General features: G+C 38.8%; 1 protein-coding gene across 3 annotated transcripts in view; it reads left to right on the top strand.

The window, feature by feature from the left end:
• pcdh7a (protocadherin 7a) overlaps window positions 1-17,204 on the top strand; it is a 46,017-nt gene extending 28,813 nt beyond the window's left edge. For 2 of the 3 annotated variants that reach the window (XM_086156938.1, XM_086156939.1), the window contains 2 exons: window positions 10,232-10,433; window positions 14,234-17,204. In XM_086156938.1, coding sequence (XP_086013064.1) covers window positions 10,232-10,433; window positions 14,234-14,772 — 741 coding nt within the window. In that variant the 3' untranslated portion in view covers window positions 14,773-17,204. The remainder of the gene's footprint in view (window positions 1-10,231; window positions 10,434-14,233) is intronic. The other variant, XM_086156940.1, reaches the window with a different exon arrangement.
• The last annotated feature ends 6,959 nt before the right edge of the window (window positions 17,205-24,163 follow it).

The raw sequence follows: 24,163 nt of genomic DNA, 5'->3' as shown, positions 1-24,163 counted from the left end.
TTCCCCTCCAGTCTGTGGTTATGCAAAGCTGGATTTCAGTACCTTTTATTTTTTTCACACGCTCCCCTGGCACCGACGCTGATTGACAGCCCCTTGGTCGTTTTCTTGTCTTCCGCCTTTTTGCTCATTCATCTATTTATCAGTTGTTTTATTCATGATCTATCGCCTGCACTCCCCCAAAAGGTCTCCAGACACCTGTCTTTACCTGTCTGCTTGACCTAATGAGCGCATTGTGTAAACAGGACATCTGCTGTTTTCAAAATAGCCTCAGGTAACTACATCCCTCCATTCCACACATCTCTATAGTGCAAGGTCGCGAATACAGTTCTCAAGCACTACTATATATAAATAGCTAGTGTAAATATATCATCATCAAATGAATTTTTAAATGATCCGTCCCGTCTCGTGCAGCTCCTGGGAGATGCCTTCTGTCACTGCGATTTATTGTTCCTCCTCCTCGCCACCTTTGATGCGCATCTTAAGACCAACAACACATGGCATCAAAAGATACTCGTGTTAGTGTTTACGTTTTTGACTGAATGCAACCGAAGAACAGAGAAATCTGTCCAGTCTACTGAGGGCCCTGTTGGTGTATGATGAAACATAAAAAGAAGTGATGAAAAATCAGGATGAACACATGCAGATTAACCCACCTGTCTGTGTATATGAGACGAAACAAATGTATTCATGTGGCGTTTTTTTGTTTTTTTTTTCTTCACATTAAAAGTACATACAAATAAAGTAAAGATAAACAGATGAAACAAACTGGGGCAGAGACAATGCTGGCAATACTGATGTGCACAACTCCATACTTTAAACAATAAAAAATCTCTGCCGGATAATGACTTTTTAAAGTAGGATGTTACCTCAGAGAAAATTGGTTCAGAGGAAGAGGCCCTAGGACCACATCGAGAAACGTGGCATTCGTGCACTCTGTGTCCCTTTTGCAAGGCCGACTTTTCTGGTTGTCTAAAAATGAGTTAACTGCAATGTTTTTGCTTGTAATCATGATGTTTTTCTAAACCAAACCTAGTTTGTTTTACCTAATCCCAGCTGAGTGGTGGGATGGTCTAAGCATGTGAAATCCAAATATTATTTTTGGTTAAACTGCTACATGCAATAGTGGTTATAACCCTGTAACCACTATTGAATATTAGTTACGCTGAGTTAGAGTTACGCTTTTTGTACTATGAATAAAAAACCTAACTCTTCATCCCTCATGCTGTGGTAATGGAACTGTATTTTGGGATTGTCTGTATTAAAAGAAAAAGGAGGAAAATACAAATTACAAGGTCATCTACCTCAGTTCAAGGGAACCAGCATTTGGGACAATATGCAAAAACGGATACTTACATGCCAATTGGATCAGGGGTTGGTCAGGCAAACATTATTTATTCAGTTTAAACAAACATATAATGTGATGCAGGTTGCCAGTTGTGTGACTGTTAATACAATACGTGGTCAATGTAGAGCTGTGACTTTGTGTACACAGCTTGCTGCAGTACAGTGAATGCGTCGTAATCAGAACTTGTCAAAAAGTCAGACTCTAAATCCACATCTCTGTACGGCAGCCAAAGGGTATTGGAACTCAGAGAAACCTCTTTGGAAGCCTTTGCATTGATGACTGGCCTGTTCAGCCTCGCAGCCAAGAGGAACACACTTTGCTGTAGTGCCTTGCACTGGGATCCTCCTGCCTGCGCTTCTATTATGCACTTCTATGTTGAATATGTCAAGCTTTGTCTTGGCCGCTGCCAGTTCTTTATTATCGCAAACAGAAATAATAGATACCACAAACCGGCTTTGTATTCATGAGAGATGAAGGGTAGATACCAATTTGCCATCCCATCTGAGTTTCTATACTTTTAGACTGCACAGGCTTAAATGTGAAGATAACATCAATCTGCACAGCACGCAGCCAATTTAAGAAACAACAGTATTGGATGTAAATAGGGAGGCGAAACATTGCAGTCGAGAACTAGTTCTGACAACAAACACGAGGTCAGATTGTCATTAGAATAAGCTACTGTATATGGGTATCATGCATAGACGGTATGTTCCCACGGATTATAACAATTAAAACGATACGCATTTATTGCTCAAAATTTGACTCAAATAAACCATGAATCAGCCTATCCGTGTATTCAATGATACACTTATATATATTTTGGCTATGGATTTCGAAGAAGGTGGCCCGAGGCTAAAGCAACTCTCAAACCTATGGCAGTGACAAAATTGAGAGTTGAGGTTGCCATTTCTTTTGCTGCCATATTTCTCAAGCCGACCACACAAAGGTAATGCGGACAGCACACTGTTAACAGATCCACTGAAACATTATTTGTCCAGCATTTCACTGTAGGGACTTAGATCTTCATCATGGCCAGAGTAAAAAAAAAGCAAAATACCAAGAAAGACAGGCAGACTGTGATAACACTTCAAAGTGCAGGTATTTCCTTCCTAAAAAATGCAGTGGATTTGATGTGTGACCGAAGTCTGTTTCCGGAGTAAAAGGTTCTTGGAAACCCGAGGAAGGGAAAGGGGGCCTCGCTGACTTAACATCATAACATAATGATTGCCCAGGTTAGTGTGAAAAAGTGTGTGATAGGTGGCCCTGAAGACACGCAGCTCCAAGGAGCTTTTCGGTGTCCCAAGTCAGCCGCGAAGAGCAGACAGAGATGGCGCCCAACGGTAATTCACTGTTGGCACACTGGCAGCATTAATGTGTGTCCTTCAGCAATGGGAAGAAACTTTGCTTAAGTCCCACCCCCGCTCCATTCCTGGGGTGAACACATTCCAATTTTTGCCGTGTCTCAATATTTGCTTTAAAAAAAAAAATCAGTCGGCAGCAGCTTTTCATAAATACATGGTATGCGCTTGAAAACGAAAGCGTGAACGGAGCTAAATTCATATTCAGATCGATATAATCAAACATTTTATCGTGACTCTTTCAATTACCATAGGCAGGTGCATGCAAAGATCCATACTTAGATCCATACAATCCAATGTCATAATCAATGTAATTACACTCGTTACACTGTATATCTTACCTTATCAAATTTTGATATTCTTTTTGATTTGATACATTTGATTCTGATCAGTTATTTGGTGAATATAACTAAACTTCAAACATGCATGTGTATTTACTGCCAGAATTGACACAATTAAACCTTATATGGGGGAAAAGATTGAAAGAAAAGTAAAATATTAAAATTTCAGCTTATAAGGCCTTATTATTACTCCACTGCCAAAATATATAGATTTTCAAATGTGTGGTGTGGTAGCATGATGCAACATCACCTTATATATCAGGTTCAATATGGATATGATTATATTCTATATGCTCAAATTTAGTAATGGAACTCGTAATAGTGCTATATAATCCATACAAACCATACTTTGAGAATCTGACATGTTTGTCCACCACAGTGATGACCTTTCCCAATATCTGTTTGAAAAACTATCTCGGTTGTAGTTTTACACGGATGAATTATTTATCTAATCACCACTGTATCATCGGGATGAAAACTTTTCTCCATCCAATCAAGAGCTGCATAGGTCATCCCATCATCTATGCCGCATGCCGTTTTAAATTTTCAATAAGAGGTAACGCGCTCCAATTTTCAGCATAAAAATAATCACATTGCAAAATGAAGACATACATCAAAAGGCATCTTGATAGGATGAAATAACCAATGAAGGACCTCTAGTTCGGGCAATTGGGCGCAAACATACACCTCTCAACATTATAGAAATATTTTATCCAGAACAACGCATTTCAAATTGGATGCCAGGTGTTGGGTTGACTGATGTCTGACCTCGATTGTTAATTTTTTTTTCTGCACAGTAACGAATATAAACATACAGCACCCGAGAAGATAGAGGTCATGGGCTCTTGGAGGGAGAAAAAAATTCAATTGTATTATTACCGATTCTGACCAATGTTTTCAGTCTATCAATGTTTTTCTGGGGGTGTAACCGCGGTGCCGAGGTTAGCGCTCATGCATCACTCAAAGCACGATAGCAAATGTTCCTGGTTTGTTTTTGACTGGCTTTATCAGCGAGGAGTCCCTCACAATTGCCTCCCACAGTCGTGAAAAACATGCAGTAGGTTAATGAATTGACTTATATCGTCAATGTGTGCGGAGGAGAGAATGAATGGTTGCACGCCTCTATACGGTCCTGTGATCACTCCTCTCGCCCAGTGATAGCCGTGAATAAATTAATGAATATTCACATGTTGAAAAAACTATCCTTTCATTTCTTCTGCATTTAAAATGCAATGTGTAATCTCATTTTTGATAAACAGAAAAAAATCTGATGTAATTAGAATCAAATAGCTGTTAGATTTAGTATGTTATTGTTTGACTGGTCACATTTATTCTATATATACCACTTTAGGACTCAAGTCCTAAGCGGATATTGGTATTAGGATATGGCTTATCAGTCTTAAACATTCCACAATTAATTACTCAGACTGTATTTTTGTTCTGTACACTAGATCAAATCCTTATTGTCAAGTATGATATATTTAGAACAGAACGTAGAGTGGGACTTGCTCTTTGTCCCTATCTGAGCATATGAATCAATATGCATATTACGTATCTTCAAGAAACATAATGGCACAATGTATATGCAACATCTTAATTAATAAGAGAGCCAGTGGCTTTCCCCAACTACCTGGATGATGTCAAACATGAATATGCAGCAAGATAAGGGGATATGTGCCTTTCATTCTACAGCCATATTTGTAATTTTGGTTTATGCATAAACCAAATCCGGTTGATTCATTATGCAGGCCGAGGTCTACCAAGGCACAGACAAACACACACACACAGCCACATACAAATGCACACGCATGCACAAACAGCAAGATGTGCAGATGTTGCACATGCAGAGACGCACGTGTTGAATATGCAGACACATGTAACAAGAAGAGTGGAAGACTGTTAATTAACCAGAGCTTGTTAATTCTCTTTGAACTGACGGTGAGGAGGTTTACACACTAATTACGCTGATGAGTCAAACCAACCTGTGTGCGCGTGCATGCACATATTGCACACACGCACATTGTCACTCAAAATGGCACACACACATTCTGACAGGTTTGCATATCACATCTTAAGGTCTTTGAACATCTCACATTCATATATAGCTGTAACAGATGAGTATTTAAGTGTGAAGTCTTGCACACAGAGCATATTTGCGCATAAGGCCCTCACACACCTACTGTTAAGTAAAAGCTATATAAAGAATATTGACAGATCCACTGTGCCTTTGTATGAATCACATCTGAAACACCAGAAATAACTTATAAAAAAAAAAAAAAACACCCATAATTACATTGAAGGTTGTTTTTTTAATAGTTGTAATGCATGCCAGCGTCTACTCAAATCCATTCACCATGAAGAACTGTCAGTCGTGCATTGTAAAGGCCCGTGTCAGGTGGGAAGGGTAAAGGTTGTAAGGCCGGGGGGGGGGGTTTAATGTTCACCGTCAAACTAATAAGTCCGCCTGAGTGTGTACACACAAAAGTACAGGCGCCGGCGCCAACAAAATCATTCTGAGGAATGGAAGACATCCAGCGGTGTTTTCATGTACTGTAAAGGAGAACGGGAATCAAAGCTGTGGTTAAAGTGCACTGGACGATGACAGATACCAAAAGCTATTTTGAAAGAAAGGCTGGAGTGAAGAGGGCACAATAGTGAGGCGTAAGAGTTAGTGAGAAGAAAGGGTTGTAAACTGTGTATTTTGTTTACGTAGTCAATGTGATGATAAAATGTGAAATTTGGAAAAGAATGGAGGAGATACTTTTTTAATCAATTGGTGAGATTGAAAAATAAACAAATAGCAGGGTAAAAAAAAGTATGGAGGAGTTATAGGTCAATAAAGCCCGCTGTGGGGAAGAGGAGAGGGACTCGAAACCAGGTCAAGGACACGTCATCTATCGACCCATCATAAAGCTGACTAGCAAAGAGGGGGGAACACAGAGGAGTGGCGCAAGTAGTCAGATGGCAAGTCAGAGAGAGTGGGGAGAGTTACGCTTGTGAGAAGCAGCGTTAACTACAATATCAGTCAGAGGAGGTAAAATGGAGGACGGGAAAATAGCATTAGTAGGATGAAACAATGAAGGCGGCCGAGGCAAGCTAATAGGCGGAACGGTAGCTGTCAGTCAAGCCCTGCCAGTGGCAGAATTTCTACATTGATATAGCAATCTGATATTCAGTGTTGATGCCGACCATGTTTAATCATAGGGTTGGAATTAGTCCTCTTTTTTTCAGATACATGAACGGCCCCAGGCCAAGCTCTGTCATCACTGTCATCAATTACTTGCCATCGCCTCTCTCTCTCTCTATCTTTCTCTCACTCCGTGAATATATGTATATATTTATATAAACATACTGTATGGGTGGCCTAAAAGTCCTTGATTTGTAAATTGGTGCTGCTGTCCGTGGCACCGATGCGGTAAACAGATTTTTGACTTTTTCCTTTATTAGTCTGTTTTCATAAAAGCGTAGCTTTGGTCCGTAAGATTCTCTGAACTATACGTTATAAGGACTACAATCCCAAACTGCATTGCAGCAAAAAATATACTTCCGCTTCGAGAGCAACATAGCCACGGAATAACAAGCAGGGCCTCAGGTAATATTTCTATGAGAAGCCAGTCACATATGTGCTGCTGGATACCCCTGCCCGAAACATTTTAATGGAGACACGGCTTCCCTTGTGTTTAAAAGTATGGTGAAATTTAAATAGAATGAATGATCAAATTGATAAACGTGCATGTTATTAAAATGAATTGAGATTTTCATTTGTTATCTATAACACTTATCCTGCACTCAAGGTCGCAGTGGGACTTGAATCTATCCAAGCTGTCATTGGACAAAAGCTGACATTCACAAGTTCTACTGAGACGCAACAATTCACTCACTCATTCACGTCATAAAGAGGCATACAACCATTCACATGTCATGGTGACAAACAACCATTCACTCTCATTCACACACACTCATATAGTGACAGACAACAGTTCACTCTCATTCACATATCGTGGTAATTTTGGGTTCCAATGAACAGTTTTAAGACTTTGCAAACAGAGAACCCGAAGGAACCTTGCGTAGCTACGGGGAGAACATGCAAACTCAGAATGAAACAAAGGACCTTCTTGCTTTGAAACGGAAGCGCTAAACTCTGCACCACCATGCCACCCTTACAACTATCACCATACAATTATTATTCTGAGATTATGTGGACAAAATATTGTGGTGTGGAGTTATTATTACTCTTATGATTCTAAGACAGCATGTCAAAAAACATCTGATTTGTGCCGGCAATGGTGAAATCACACAATACCTTTCACTCGCTTTTTTTTTTTCTCGTCACTCTGCCATTTCCCAAGGAGTGTGAAAGAAGTTGACTGTTTCATCTGAGCTAATGCCCTAAAAATATATTGCTCTCTGTGGAGAATTACAACAAAGCCACTGAGAATCCAGAAAGCACTGCTTTTTCACCAGACTTTATCTCTCTTGTTCTTTTCCGTGTCACTTGCGCTCAAGTCTTACTGCTGTCATAGTCACTTTCTCACCCCTGTCATCTTAACATTATGCACAATTGTTGATTTCTTGCTTCCAATTAATTCTGTTTTTTTTTTGCATCCTCTTGTGTAACATCTTATAGTTTTATTGTTTTTCTGTGTGGATGATCAAGAACAAGCACCATTTTGGCTTTTCTCCCAGTCTTTCAGATTATCAAGAAGTGACGTCTGAGCTTGTTTGTTTTTTTTTTTTGTTTTTTTTTCTTAACCTCTGTTTTCCCTATTCTTCAACTTCAACTCTATATGGTGTATGTTATAAAGTGTATCTAAATTGAAAGGGTTGTAATTTTTACTAGTAAATAAATGACTGAGAGAGAAGTTATAAGGGGTTTTGTATAGAAACAGCCATTCTGGTGTTGGAATGATCCCTCGAGGCCCGAAGGAGTCATTTAACTCTCTTTGATATTCTCTCCGCATGGACTTATTGCAGAATTCTTTTGGCCCTTTCAAAGGGAAAACTGATTCTCTAACTAAACTGGGGTAATCTGTGTCGCAATTACAATGGGTTTAATATGTTTTAATAATATATGCAATTTCATTGCTGGATTATGGCTTCTGCTACAGCACATAGATATTTGTCACTGTTGGTACATGTCCAATTGAAATGGTTGGTATTGAAGAAGAAAAAACTGTGGTTACATTTTGTAAATGAAAAGCCACATTTTATCTTATTTTATTTGAATCCCAATTATTTTACAGAGTAGAATAAAAAAAAAAAATACTAAAGTTCCTATCACATGTGTACACGTCTTGAACTTCCAGCTATATTTGTCAGTATTTTTGTTTTGGTTATGTTCAGTGGTGAACAATCTTCAGATCATTTACTTCAATACATGTGCAAATACCCCCTTTGGGAGTACTCCCTGTCAGTTTTGTGATGATAAGGAGGATTTTATTGGATAAATGTCTCTGCAGCACTAATATGTAGGTCTATACTGGGTTTTACTATTGCGGATTTGTGCATGTCATGTCATGTAAATCATGTATGTCTTTTTAACTCAATTATATATTGGTGGGTAGTCAATAATATGAGAATTTCCTATTATATTATTGCTGTCCTTTGAGAGAGACACATTTGTGAACTTTGAAGTTTTATCTGGCATAAAAAAGCATGAGTATAAAAAATAATATACTATTATATAATATAATACAATATGGGAAGTAAAAAGTAACTGCAGCAGAAAAGAAAGTTGAATATACCACCTAAAACATACAATTTCAAGAATACCAGGCCAACCGCAGTCACTTTACCAGGGCCAAGTGAGTTTTGATACAAGGACTGGCCTACAACTCATTGGGAATTGAGAATGTGATGTTCAGGGAATGGGCAGGCTTCCGGGCACTGACACTCAGTCATCCAACTGGAGCAGCAATTCTCTTTTTAATAATTTAATTCAATAATAATCCAATCCACAGTCAATCCCTCAGAATTCATTTACAACAGGTCAAGTGCCTACTTCGCTATCCTAACAAAGGCTGAATTCTTTAATTCAGAGAGCAGCTGGTTAATATTGCAACAAAATTTAATTGGTTTTTATGTCAAATATCTCAGCATTCAGAACTAGAACATTTTAATTAGTGTTAATGTAAATTTCTTATGTCAGGCCAGTTGTTTTTTTTTTTTAATGCTGAGTATTAAAATTTTCATGCACCGTATCATAAATTATCAATCAGTCCTTTAAAGTTTTACTTACTTATTCATTGAAATGCTTTCCACTCAGTTGTACTCAATTAATCTTCAGTTATGCTCACTTATTTTGCACATTTGTTCATGTTTGTAAAAAATAATTTGAAAAAAAAATTAAACAAATATTTGCTCAGTGTGTTCATAAAGGACATGTCGCACATAGATAGATAGATAGATAGATAGATAGATAGATAGATAGATAGATAGATAGATAGATAGATAGATAGATAGATAGATAGATAGATAGATAGATAGATAGATAGATAGATAGATAGATAGATAGATAGATAGATAGATAGATAGATAGATAGATAGATAGATAGATAGATAGATAGATAGATAGATAGATAGATAGATAGATAGATAGATAGATAGATAGATAGATAGATAGATAGATAGATAGATAGATAGATAGATAGATAGATAGATAGATAATATTATTTTCCAAAAATACATATCATTTTTGTAGTATTTGGGTTTAAAGTGTACTGACAACTTATGTTATTATACTCTAAAATTGATTTTTTTAATAGTTCAATCAATCAGCATGGACTTGAGGTGTAACACATTCACTCATTTAAAAAAAAAAAAATCTATTGAAAATTTTTAAATTATTTTCAATGATACACTTGATTTTGCCCAGATGCTGCAGCAAGGCACCAATCAAGAAGCGAAAAAAAGGAAAATGGTCAGGATTTTGTAAACATCTGCAATGGCCAGCAGCGTTAATCCAAATCAGATTAAATCCAACCAATAAGGTTGAAAAACCTCTGTGATTGGCTGATGCCTATTACCCTGTACTGTAGCCACTATACTAGTAATCAAGACAAACACAATCAGATTATCTCAATATGTCTTTGCAGACCCCTGCCCATCGGTCTAATCCCCAGATTTAGAATCTCAGATTTGGAGTCCTGGATGATTAATCTCTTATTGTTTGTGCATGTACCTTGCAGGGGACCCTTCGCCGGGTGACCTTCTCCGTAGTCACCCAACCACAGGACGGCGGTTGCTATGACAGTGGCCTGGAAGACTCTGAAACGCCAAGCAGCAAAAGTTCATCAGGCCCACGGCTGGGAGCTCTGCCCCTGCCCGAGGAGGGCTACGAGAGAACCACACCGGAGGGCAGTGTCGGGGAGGAAGAACATGTGGAGAATGGTAACTACACACAGACACACACACACACACACTCACACACCAGTAAGAATAGCATTCTGAATAGCAGTGAAGAAGCTGCAAGAGGTATCCTCTTGTGTGGCAATACATACTGTGTTGATTGAAAGGCTTGCAATTCTTATGGACTCTACACACGCACACAGACATTGAAACACTTTCATAAAAACCTTGACCTGTTTCTCAGGTCTCCAACATCTCAATAAGCCTGAGTGTCAAATGCCCGTAAATTTCTTTTAACAGTTTTTTTTTTAGTTTCACTGTTTTTATAAACTGGGTCCGGGATGAGGTGGGCAGACGGCGATTTTCTTCAATCAACGGTTTTAATGCCGTCAAGGTCAACATTGCCACTGCGACCTTGGGGATATGGCACTCCACGCGCTATAAAACATGTTTCCGTTTAAATTCCTCTTTGAGTGTGAGTTCTGGAGGATTTAGGAGAGTTTAATAAGTTTTTGTTACGGTCAAATGAAAAGAGGGACTGAAGACCGAATTATTAGCTGTAATTATACTATATAATTGTGTGCTCGGTTTCACTTGAACTTGCTGCTGCTGAGCAGCTATATCCTGCAGAATTGGAATTAGAATTCAGAGATAGAAATATTCAATTCCTGGCATTGCACTCAAGAAAAGGATACTACAGAAAATAACACTTAGTTCCCTATCAGTTGTCTAAGGCGTTTATTAATTTACATTTAATTGGCTGTAACCAGACACGTTCACCATGACTGTAATTGGCAGGGAAGAAATATTTATCTCATTCATCATCATCATTATAGAGGGCTGACTCTATTTAACATGACAGTATTGATTCATAGACTCAGTGCTTTACATTAGTAATAACCATAACCTTTGACACTTGAGTCGGAAGCGCATTAATGCTCGGCCCTCAGTGACCTCCCTCTTGAACCAACATTCGATGGTCCATAATGGCCCCATTATGTAATGTAGTCTTTTTCTTAGATGTAATTAAATTCAAATTTGTCGTCTCGGGCTCTAATAATGATTTCCTTTGCAACCTTGATTTTTGTTTCATCTCACCTCTCACCTTTCATGTAGTGCTGAGCACAGCTTCTTGTTTTTTTTTTTTTTTTTCAGTTTTTTTTTTTAAGCAAATTGTAAGTCAGCAATTTAGTTTTGCTCTCACAGCAATTTTGGCCCTTAAGCATATTCTGTTCTCTTGCTTAGTACCTTTGTCTTCTCCTTTTCTTAAACAGTATTGTCTCTTTATTTCTTGATTAACCAATTTTAACCCATTTTCTTATGTTTAATGTTATATTGTAATGTAAGCAAGTTTTTCTGTACTCTCTTCCTTATTTTTCTTCTCCACAACAAATTTCTAAGTCACTCAGATTAGGATTTCTTTTAACGCAATTATACATCCTCATAGACTAACATAGAACGGGAACTGAAGCTTTCAGTGGGTTACTACAGATTTTGTTTGATTACTTTCTTGTGTTTTAGATGATTTTTGCATACAAATGAGACAAGGGGTCATGCCCCATTTCACTTCAATGCCTCTACGTACGAGAAGCAAGAACTTTGTTCTTGATCGCAGGGCTGCCTGGGTTTGGAAGTTCTCGCAGCTTTTTCTCACAGTGTGTCTCAAAGGTTGTGTGTGATTGAGAAATCAGAATTTGAAAGTGGGCCTGCTTAATGCGGAAAAGCAAAAGTGTTGTCATTCCCACTTTTCTGTTTTGATAGTTTTGGGGAAGAAGGAAAGAAAGGATGAAGTACAAAAATCAATGTAACACATCTAGAAAGGTAAAGTATTACTGGCAATGCAAATGGACATTAATTCTCGGAAAGCATTTAGATTAGCCATTTGAAAAGCTGGCCATATCTTTGCAATAAATAAGGCCGAATGACATGTAAAGATAAAGCATTGCAGAGTGAGGATATTGATCCCAGCACTGTGCAACTCCCTGCAGTGACTCGATCCTCATATTGGACATCGTGAAACAACCCCCTACCTCCACCGTTTTCAACATGCTGGTGTCATGTTGTTGTTGTTTTTGTCAGATTCTCCCAATGTCATCGCGTGTGACATGTGGGCGATTGCCTATGAGGACTCCCCAGGAGTGCTGCACCTGAGTTTTTCACCAAGTATAAAATGACATAGCTGGAGAGAACTCCGTTCTTGTTCTCGCAGCCCTGGGAGCCTGAACAAGTTTCCCACGTCTCGCAGAGTATGTAGAGGCATTCCATTGTCAAGGAGCTTTAAAGAATGCAGTGGATCCAGAATAAAATCTTTTGATCCACATTTTTCTTGCTTTCATGGACGAATTGAATATGATATCTTTCAGGAGTTTTGCTTCTAATTAATCAAGTGGCACCGCAATAGTTTATATTCGAAATTTGCTCTTGTCACCCCTAACTTCCAGGGTGTATTCAAACAGGATTTCAGGTGAAGACCCACAAATGTTCTATCTCACTGGTTCGTCACATTTTCAGCAACAAAGTCAAAAACTCAAGTTCAGTCTTCAGTTTCTGAAAATATCCAGGTTTATTTTTTTCCAATGATGGCAAAGTTTTCAAGTAGGTCAGAAGTGCTATTCTGTGTCCTGCTGAAAACTTGTCAGTGTTCAAATGTGTCTAGACTACTTTGAATATGCTCTTTCGTAATAACAAGTTATAAAAGAGTGAGGTGCTTATTCAGATTCTTCCACTGTCCAGTTTGTGATCAACTCATCATCAAAACAAAGATGATATTTTGGGGGGTCGCGAGGGGCAAATATTTGCCCTTCAATAGCAAGTTCCACTCCCTGATAGCGTTTCTCTTCTTACTTAAAATCCTCCTCTTGTTCAGGGGTCAAGGGTTTATATTGGTTATTGTTTTGTGATTGAGTATAGAGTTGTGTAATAATAACAGACCCTGAGTAATTATTAGCGGAGTTGGTAGCATGGCTAACTGTCACAATACTAGCATATGATTCAAATATGCAAATGCAGAATTTAAAGATAATAAAATGTAAAATGACAAAGGCGCATGGTATCTTATACATGTACTGAAGCAGGGAGAGGGTGGCTAACAGTCCAGTTAGTTTGTGTTTAAAACATCCTAACATAATAAGATAAGATATGGCTAGCAATGGGTACATTTGACTATTACACGCTTGTTGAAGCTAATTCATGGAGCTAAACCAGGGTGCTTCAAGAGATATTTGTAATATCCATGAATAGTTATGGACAACAGATGCCAGTGTATTTTGGTCTAAACTTTACATACGATTAAAACAGCTGAATACGTAAACATTAATACAGACTAATACTGGCATATAGATGACTGATCAATGCAAGAGTTGCTACCATATTGCTAACAGAGGCTAAAGGACGGAAAATAGATCCAACCGTAATGCTGACAGAGCCAAACCATCAATTGCATCGCAATACACAGCCAATCACAGCAACATTAACAGCCACCTAATCCTAATGTGGTTAACAGATGCTAATACATGCTAACACATGATAATAATTGACATTAAATGAGTACATGATGGCAAAATGTCTTGAGATGTACCAACAGTTGTTAAAGTATTGCCCGATCGAAACAATGACCGTTTATACCTGATTTAAAAAAAACTGAGTACACGCTAATTAAAGCAAAAGAAATTTCAAGCATTTCCTTTTTAAAGTGTGAAGCAATGTATACCACCGACAGTGTATAGAAGAGCTTTTCCATGGGCCAGAAATTTCATCTGTTTTTTTTGGTCAGATTACTAAAATTTTTCTAAAAAAAATTTTCTTTTGACCAGTATTTTTTTATTTTTATTTGTTTTGCCCAGATGCCAGACAGCTGCCAGACGTAGCTTTGACAGGAAAATGTACCAGAGAGTGTGATGAGTTTGGCCACTCTGACACCTGCTGGATGCCTGTCCGCTCACTTACCCGGCAGCGCCAACGCCATGGCAGTGACCCTCCACGGCTTTCCACCTTTGTTCCAGGGGATGACAACAACAATCTCCGTAGAAATGACCACGAGAGTGACAGCGAGAGTGCTGGAAGTGCAGGAAGCTCAGAACCTCGGGTCACCATCACCGGAGAAGGTCAGAGATTATCCATAGCTAACGGAGATCCCCTTGGCACGTTGGGCAGTGGCGACCGCAATCGGAACATGGGCGATCACAATCGTAACCTTCTGAACCGCAAGATGACTTCAGCATCATATGATACATTTAGCAGTGCTGGATTTGGAAGGCGCCAACCACAGGAGGAAGGAGGAGAAGGCCCGAACCCACCTGAGGTCATACCGCTGACGCGGACAGGAGCGGACTACAAGACCACATCCTGCCTCACATTGTCACGCCGTGAGGTCTACCTGTGACAGCTTTGCAACGGAGCAATCACCAAGCCATTGGCTTTTCTTAGAAAAAGAATGGGGGGAAAAAAACAGGGAGCGTTTGGACTTAGCTGGCATTAATTTAAAAGGTGTTTTAAACCTGTAATGAAATGAAAAAATGTAAATCGGGAAGTTCTGAATACTGACTAATATTTATAGGCACTTACACTTCAGCAAATGATGTAACCACTATTTGGAGAGCTCCGGCCAGAAGTACCTTCTAAAAAAAACCTTTGTTTAAATACGAGAGAAAGTTGCCTACAGGCAAAGATCTTATTATGTCCGTGTGGAGGAGGACAACTTAATCTGCCCTTCTTTTTACCTGAATCCAATGCATGCCTCACCCTGGCCACAGAGGGATCTGTGTGGAGAAGAGAGAGACAGAGACTGCATAAATCGTGATGCTATAAATGTCTCAGTACAAAGTAAAACTCAATGAGGCTACAGCAAGCCAGACTTGGACTTGGCTGGTGAACCATCTGCTGAAAAACCAATCAGTAATATGCAGTCAAAATAGATGAGAGGAAGTTCTTAAGTTATTCACAGATGTATTCAGATCTAATTCCAACAATTGAAACTTTTTAGCTAGTGAGTTAACATTGATACACAAAACTATAGATCACCTTGCAAATTTCAGAGGGGCAGTATTGAAACGCGAACACAGACGCTATACAGTACAAGAAAGACTACAAGATTGCAAGAAAAAAAAATTGGTAGTATTTAAAGTAATCAGATTCTGAATTTAAACAAAAAAAAAACTTGTTTTCACACATAAATATAACAATTAAGAATACAGTACATAGTATCAGTAGTGTCACAATATTTCATTGTGTGTTAGATACGTGCCATCAATCTGCCATTACACTAAGTCTGTATGTATATATGTATTTATGTTCGATAAACAGCAGTGGGTGCTGTTCAACATTTCAGAGTGGACAGGTACTGAGATCTTTCCTGACTTTCTACACCCTAAAGCAGTTCATCTATGTTTCCCACACACACACACGCACATGCGAACACACACACACACACACACACACACACACACACACACACACACACACACACACACACACGCAGGCCTCAAAGCATGTAACATGTAACCACAAACTCATACGATGCATTTACTGAATATGTACATACATATGGACTTTTTTTATGAGATAATTGAGAGGCCATGTAACATATAGTATGTAATAAAATGCATTGCCTTTTATACAGAAACAAGCACACTCAACAAGATACAAACACACTCTCATGCAGACATAAACCATATTAGTACATTAAAGGAACCACAAGCCTGCATTACAATGTGCAATTCTTATGCACTATATGTGTACGTGCCCTTAATCATAATTTTAACGTTTCCTCATTGAAGTAGCTGTATTTAGCCTGTTCCCCTCCAGCCAGTATTTAAGCATATATCTAAATCATTACTCATCTCTCTGATGTGGGGCTGCATTACAGGGAAACCCAATGACATCTACTGTATGTAACGATAGACCATGTGAGAATGTGAAATATTCTGCATACTGTAAGTAGGACTTTTAAAAAAAGGTGGGAAAAAAAAACAAAATTTCGCAAGAAAAAAGGAAATTCAAAAAAAGGATTTTGCATGAAACACAGATAATGCTAACTTTTTTCTCTTTTTTAAACCATGCGCCTTTTGGATAACACGCCTATTTGGATACAGCTGTACTATATATGTGTGTGCTTATGGGGAAAGGGAGATAATGATGGCAGTAAGGAGGGTTGCGTCAGTGGATTTGCATATTCAGTATTTAACAGGGGAGGGCTGACCTCAGGCTGTTTTGTTTTCCAGGCTATAGAATTGTAAGAACTATGATGCAGGCTGTAAAAAAAAAAAAAAAAAAAAAAGTATGCAATGCGTTGTGCTTGCAGAGTTCTGGTACAACGGTTTTCACTGCACTGTGCCAACCCGATCGCACCCATACAGCTGTGCTAAACCGCACAGATAACGGACTACATCACGTTCGACCTTCCCAGTAGCTACCGCAAAAACTCCAGGCACGCACACTCACACCCTGCTTCGCCGCGTTGAAGAGTTGCCGTGGATGGAGGCCAGCACATCTTAATTCCCATCGTCAGTGTGTGGTTCAGTGGTGTGATAGGGATAATAGGGTTAGGACGTCCCTGTGGTCTTAATGAGTTTCACTTTTTTTTTCTCTCCTCTCTATTCCTCTCTATTCCTCTCTTGATCTGCACTGATCTTATTAATGTCCGGACAGGCAAATGTAACTACAAATTGCTAGTGTGTGTAACTTCATTTTTCTGGTTGTTTCGGATCAGAAGAAGCGGGGAGAGACCCTGTTTTGAGCTCTTCGATCCTGCCTCTTGTAGATCATAGTGTTAAGAAATAAAAGGTACACTTAGGTAAGATGTGCAATTATTCTTAACACACCCACTAACTACTCAACGTTCATACGCTGCCACGCTCAAACACACCCACTTACTCGCTGGCTGCCCCATCACTGAAAGATGCTCTAATTTGCAGCATCAATAAAGTAATAGGTACGATGATTACTTTATTCATGAATTTATTCATGGTGTAATGTTAATTGGGCTTCAAATTCCATTTGTGTGTGACAACACTTTGTTTGACTTTAAAATGTTGCGACTGACTCCCTTTTCCTTGTTATTGCCCTCTGATGAACTTCCTCCTTGAGCCTTCATTATCTCTAAATCGCAAGCATGGCTGTTTACCGAGCTCTGTTGTTGAGGGACTGAACTGAGGACGTGACAGAACCAAGGATGTGGCACGTGAAGACATTCTGTCAGCGACGATGTTGTTAGTTTGTAAAAAGGGACCCAAGGAAACTGTAGCATTATCCCGTCAAGGTTTGTGCGCTGAGTGACAGGTGGACACGTGAAGAAAGTGTTTCGAGACCTCGGTTGCCTAAGAGGTCTTCAAGGACAAAGGGCGAGTTTTATACAGAGACTCAACGCAGCGCTGCCTCGCCAAAGTGGCAGATGTTTCATCAAAACTGCTGTTTTATGGCAGTTTCATTATAGCACCTTTCAAACCCTCTAATCCGGATCTAAGGGAACTTGCTGTACACAGATCTGTGTGGATGTGTATCATCTTCTTATTTTTTTTTTATACTGCACGTTTAAACATGCGTATGTTTTAGTCCGCTGTGAAACAGAGGCGAGAAAAACAGAGGAGGATTGTTCCCTCGTCCACAAACTGAGACCATTCAAAGTGCAGACACCTCATCGGACATCATGTATCTGTCATCTCCCTCTTGCTGTTAACCTTATAGCCATGTACAGATAAAATTACACGGTAGAGCAGAAACAGACAATGGCATGCTTAAGGTCTTCAAAACCGCACTTAAGAAAAAGTGGAAAAAAAAAAATGTAATTTTTATTTCCCTCTTCCTTGTTTTCCTTTCTTACGGGGCTCGCTCTCTTTTTGATGCTCCCTTCCCTGTAATTATCAGATGAACTAATTGCATTTGCTGTGACGAGGAAGAAGAGGACTTGTCAACAAATGGTTTGGTATGAAAATGAATCATGTAAAAGTTTGACTTTGACATTAAAAACCTTCAAACACTCCTGTGGCTATTACGCTCTTGACGACCAGCTTTCATAATGTGACAGTTACCCTTTGGACTCCGGTAACAAGACGATTAAAGTACAAAAAAACTTGAGAAAAACAAGATCAGATCAGTTTAAGACTTTTTTTCATTTCCCATTATCAGGGTTAGAGGCTTTTAAGTTTATATATACACACACTATGTGGTCAAAAGTATCCCATTCCTTAGTGTTCAATATTATGTCAGTCCACCCTTTGTAGCCATAACAGCTTCTGATTCTGAATTTTTGACCATAATACCAGAAGTGCATTTCTGAAGTCACACACTGATGTTGGAAGAGAAGGCCCGGCTCTCAGTCTCCCCTCTAATTCATTAGAAAGTCAGAACTCTGTGCAGGCCAGTCAAATTCATCCACACCACACTCTTGTCATCCATGTCGTTTAAGGGCCTTGCTTTGTGCACTGGTGCACAGTCATGTTGGGAAAGGAAGGGGCCAGCTCCAAACTCTTCCCACAAAGTTAAGAGCACAGAATTGTCCAAAATATCTTGGTATGCTGAAGCTTTCAGTTCCTTTCACTGGAACTAAGTGGCCAAGCTCCGCTCCTGAATAACAACCCCACACCATAATCCCCCCTCCATCAAACTTCACACTTGGCACAATACAATCAGACAAGTACCTTTCTCCTGGCAACTGCCGAATCCAGACTCGTCCATAAGATTGCCAGATGGAGAAGCGGGATTCATCACTCCAGAAAACGCATCTCCACTGCTCTAGAGTCCAAGTGCATTGCACTTGGTGATGTGTGGCTTGGATGCAGATGCTCTGCCATAGAAGCCCATTCTATGAAGCTCTATGCGCGCTATTGTTGAGCTAATCTGAAGGCCACATGAAGTTTGAAGGTCGGTAGCAATTGACTCTGCAGAAAGTTGGCGATCTCTTTGCACTATGTGCTTCAGCATCCGCTGACCCGCTCCGTCTGTTTACGTGGCCTATCATTCCGTGAGTTCCTGTCCAAACAATTCCATGTTCTTATAAAACAGCTGACTGTGGCTGGAATATTTTAGGAGCGAGGAACTTTCACGACTGGATTTGTTGCACAGGTGGCACCCTATCACAGTTCCACGATGGAATCCACTGAGCATCTGAGAACGACCCATTCTTTCACAAATGTTTGCGTAAAAAAAAAAAAAAAAACAGACTGCATGAGGAGGAGCTTCATTATATACACCTGTGACCATGGAAGTAATTTGGAACACCTGATTCTTATTATTTGGATGGGTGAGTGAATACTTTTGCCAATATAGTGTGTATGGCTTTTACAGTTTGTGTATGATATCACAAACTTGCTACGATAGAATTTGTTGCAAATATTTTAAAATATAATATGAACTATCTTTGGTTGCTGGGATACAAGAAAGAATGTTTACAATGAGTCACTTTGCAGTTTCAAAACACTATATGCTGGATTCAAACACACACTCGTGCAACGATGGTGCCAGAGCTGCCATGCAAGGCAGACCCTCGGAAACAACCAGGGGAAATTTTAACATTTAAACACCTTTCAACTGGAGGGAGGGCCTCTCTTCCGACCGATCCACAGCTGCCCCGAATTCAGGATACACTGTACTGGTTGTTACTCAAGCTAAACGTTAATGACAGAAGTTGTCTTTTTAATGCTTCCAACACATCTACTTACACCCTATAGCAGCTTTTATAGTTAGACGAGCAAACAAAGTTCCACGACCGCACAGTATAAACCACTTTTGCAGTTTACTAACATGAAATAAGGTCTCCAATGCAACCAAAGCAAGTAATACTTGCTCTGATGCTGTTTTGTCAATTACTTTACAAGGTCAAGTTTACATTTTCAACTTAGTCAAGCAAAGTCCCAATCGTTGACACCTGTGGTGTGGCATGTCTGAAAAATATATACAAATGTATATAAATGAAATGTCGGCCGTCAGTTTTATCTCTGAAGGGCGAATTTTCATCTGGGTCCGGTTGAAAGGAAAATTTTGAATTTGACGGCAATTTGAACCCGAGCTTATTAGAAAATGCTTCAGAGGTTTTAACTGCTGCAAAGATTACTCTGAAGGACTCAAAATGTCAAAAAAAAAAAAAAAAAACTCCCGCATTTTTAAATCCTTTATGTTAAGTATACAAGACTGGCACCCTGTGGTCATAAAAAGTTACTGCTATGTTTTTCCGCACTTATGATACATCTGTGGCTTGAGTCACTCTTGGGAGCTGTTTCAAGTGATTCTTAATTATTGTGAAGGATGTAAAAAAAAAAAAAAAGAAAAGAAGATCAGGAAGGAGCATATTAGGGAGGGTGCACAATTTATGAAGTAAAAGGGAGATGATAACAGGTGGGAAAATGTAACGACAGCGTAATTCACGGCTATAAACGAGAGGACAGATCTTTGCCTTGGTGCCTTCCGTTGTTTTTACTGCCCAAACAAGAAAGAAACACCATCTTGCATCCAGTATACATCCAATATTATTTTACAATGCCAGAATGGTGCAGAATGGTGTTGCACAATCTTAAAGATCTTGAGCCTACCCTTTTCTAATGCAGCGACATTTAATTCCACTGTAAATTTTGTGTTTTTCTGAACAATCTTTCACTCCATTTAGGTTTATTTCAAAGGCTTCAACGTGGACACTGGCTGTGCCAAGCTAGGAAAGAGAGTCACAAGGAATAAGTCTTTTTATAGATATGAAATTTACTGACCGCAGCTCTAAAACTACAGAAAACAGAAAGGAAGGCAGCACCATCCCTCAGGACAAAACTGCTCTTTTCCTGCAATAAAGTAATAAAAGCAGATGAAAGAAACATCTTTAAACCACAAAGTAAAGTGTAATAACAAACTTCTTTGAACCCCTGAAGGCATCGGGTATCATATCAATCAACTTCTCAATGTTACTTAATGCCCATAAATGTGACCAGAAAAGACTGTAAATAAATCCATTACTTTCACGGGATTAATGGACAGACTCGCCTGAGCTGAAAAAGAACCGTATCACTTTCTTTGAACTCTTAATTTAATTCAAGAGATAGACTCAGTGCTTGTGCTCTTTATTGATTTTACAGAGGAAAATGTTGCCAGGAACTTGCCTGGTGATTTGGCCCCTAGAATGTTAACTTCCTTATTCTCTCGACAGTCTATCAAATGGCCTGCAGATCTATTAAATCTTTGGGATTTTTTTTTTTTTTTTTTTGGGGGGGGGGGTGGCTTTATTGGCTGAAAGTAAGTCGGGTCTGATGCCTGCCTTTCATTGCAGAGAACCGTAAAATAATGTTATATATTTTCTTGTATCTCGTTTCCGCTCAGTTCACATCTGCAGTTCTGTGTTATAAACCAGTAATGCTTAAGAAGACGTTTAGCATCAGTATCACAAAGTGAAGCACAAATAAGATAAGATAAGATAAGATAAGATAAGATAAGATAAGATAAGATAAGATAAGATAAGATAAGATAAGATAAGATAAGATAAGATCCTCATAAGGTAGGTTGTTTTGTCACAGTGGCGTAACAGTTATAGTGTCAAAAATAAATATAAATATAAATATAAAAAGTAAACATAACTATAGATATAAATGTAAATATAAATATAAATATAAATATAAATATAAATATAAATATAAATATAAATATAAATATAAATATAAATATAAATGTGTGAAATCATGCCAGGGTGCTGTGTTTCCCCATTAAGAGAACCCACGCAGCAGATCAGTAAACAGTGTCTCTCTGTGAAATGCCAAAAAGCTGATGTGAGATGGGATGGTCTCCATGCTCCTCCCTGGGATTTCTTTTGTCTCCTCATGTTCATGCTCACATCAGCCTGAAAGCATTAAAAGATGCACCGTCAGCATATTTTGGCAATTTGGTGAGATATAAAAAGCGCACGAATCGTATACAAGAAAACCCAAGGCATAAAAGAAATGCATCTACCAGCTAACTCCAAGGGAAACTGCTCCATTTTTTTACTGGAATCCTCATTTATTAATTCTTATATAAAATGAATCTAGTTATTCTGTAGCCTGGTTGTAGATAATAGGTGACCGTAAAAAAGAGACAGCTTTGGGGAACGGCCATGTGATGGTACTTTCGGGCTCATTAGGACAAAATTTGGAAACTTGTAAGTAATTGCTAGTAACTCGTGCTCTCTGGAGCTTAGTAACTGCATGTTTAACAATTCAATGAAATCCTGCAATTTGGGCCACTTTGTGGCCAAGACTCTTGAAAAGCAGTTCAAAATAGTCATGCTGCTCTGAGAGCAGGGAAAACTGTTAATGAGTCTCAAATGTGAAATCAAAACTCACCTGCACTATCAAGCAAAGGTTCCTGTGAATATTATAAACTCTAAATTAATCCAATTAATCACGCGAATCCGAATTGGAAGGGGGGGCGGGGGGGGGGGGGGGGGGGGGGGGTCAGGTCCTGCCTGCGACAAAGTTCAATAGTGACACCCTGTGGATATTTTGGGGAAAAAATGGCAAATAAAAAAATGGCTCATTTGGGATTTTCAAAAAGAAAAATGATATTTCTGCAATGTCAAATAAGACATTGTTGCTTAAAGACTAATTAACAATTTCTTAAGACCATATGTTCTATCTAATCATGAAGATGGATAAAATAATAATCCAATCAGTCTATATTATCTCATCTTTCACTGCATTTCTCTTTAATAAACAAAAGTAGCTTAAGAATTGCCTTCTGATATTCTCATACATTTTGAAGCAATATAGCAGTTTTGTTTATTACACCTCATTACACTTTTCCAATATGCACAGAGGGAAACTCAAGGACCAGAACTCGAAGATGTAAGGCACAGCTGGCTCATGATTTTTTTCTTACCGGGTTCAATCAGTTCTCTATAATTCCCATGAATCAACTCTTCCTGCAAGGATTAAAAAAGTATATTTTGCATTGTTTTGGCACCTTTTCATTCACCGATGCCCCTGACACACACGAGCAAAAACACATATGCAGTGTTTTCTGTTTCCATGGTTTGAAGTCCTGCTTCAGTGAATGGGAAACTTGACATTTTTAATCTCACAAGCTCAATATTAGGTTCCTTTGGTTTGGTCCCAGAGCAGATGGCAGTGGCAGCAGGCGTGACTCTGTGAAGGTGATGTTGACTGCAATCAATTTCTCTGTAGAGAATAGTCTGTCCTTTTCACACAAGCAGCATGTTGTGAATTCAATATTTTAAGAATACGCAAAGCCGACGTAAATCTTTGTGCGTGCACATTGTCATGCTGACAAAATCATTTTTTTTGTTTACATGCAACTATTTTTTGTGATATGTAATAGTTTTTGACCCAATGCCAGATGTATCAACCATTACGTTTATACAATTATCATGTATTGAACAATATTTTCAAATCAATGAAAATCATCTCATTTATGTCAACTGGAAAATCATGGAAAGACACTGATATTTTGTGATGAAAGAGATTGTATTTTGATGTTATTACCATGTAACTATCACACACAGTGTACTGGAAATGAATAAGTAGTTGAACTGCAAGAGGGTATCTATTATGGACGGTGACATGCTGAGCTGTTTCAAGCTGACAATTTTGGGAAAAGTAATTGTGTTTTTAATTGCTTGATCATTTCTGATGGTATGATAAGAGACTACAAGTGTCTGTTGTGTCCAGTCAAACATTTTGAGAGATGTTCGTTTATGTTAGCGAGACCGTTTTCCCAACTATGCACATCTTCATTTTAAAAGTTATTTTCAAATTAGCAGCTTTATGTCGAAATAACAAGACGGTTGAGCATTTTTCTGAATGCAAAGT

The sequence above is a fragment of the Fistularia commersonii genome, chromosome 12 (genome assembly GCF_037954325.1).
Source record: "Fistularia commersonii isolate RoL2024-O1a breed Wild chromosome 12, RoL_Fcom_v1.0, whole genome shotgun sequence".
NCBI classification, from domain to species: Eukaryota; Metazoa; Chordata; class Actinopteri; order Syngnathiformes; family Fistulariidae; genus Fistularia; species Fistularia commersonii.
This window is presented reverse-complemented; position numbering and strand designations above follow the sequence as displayed.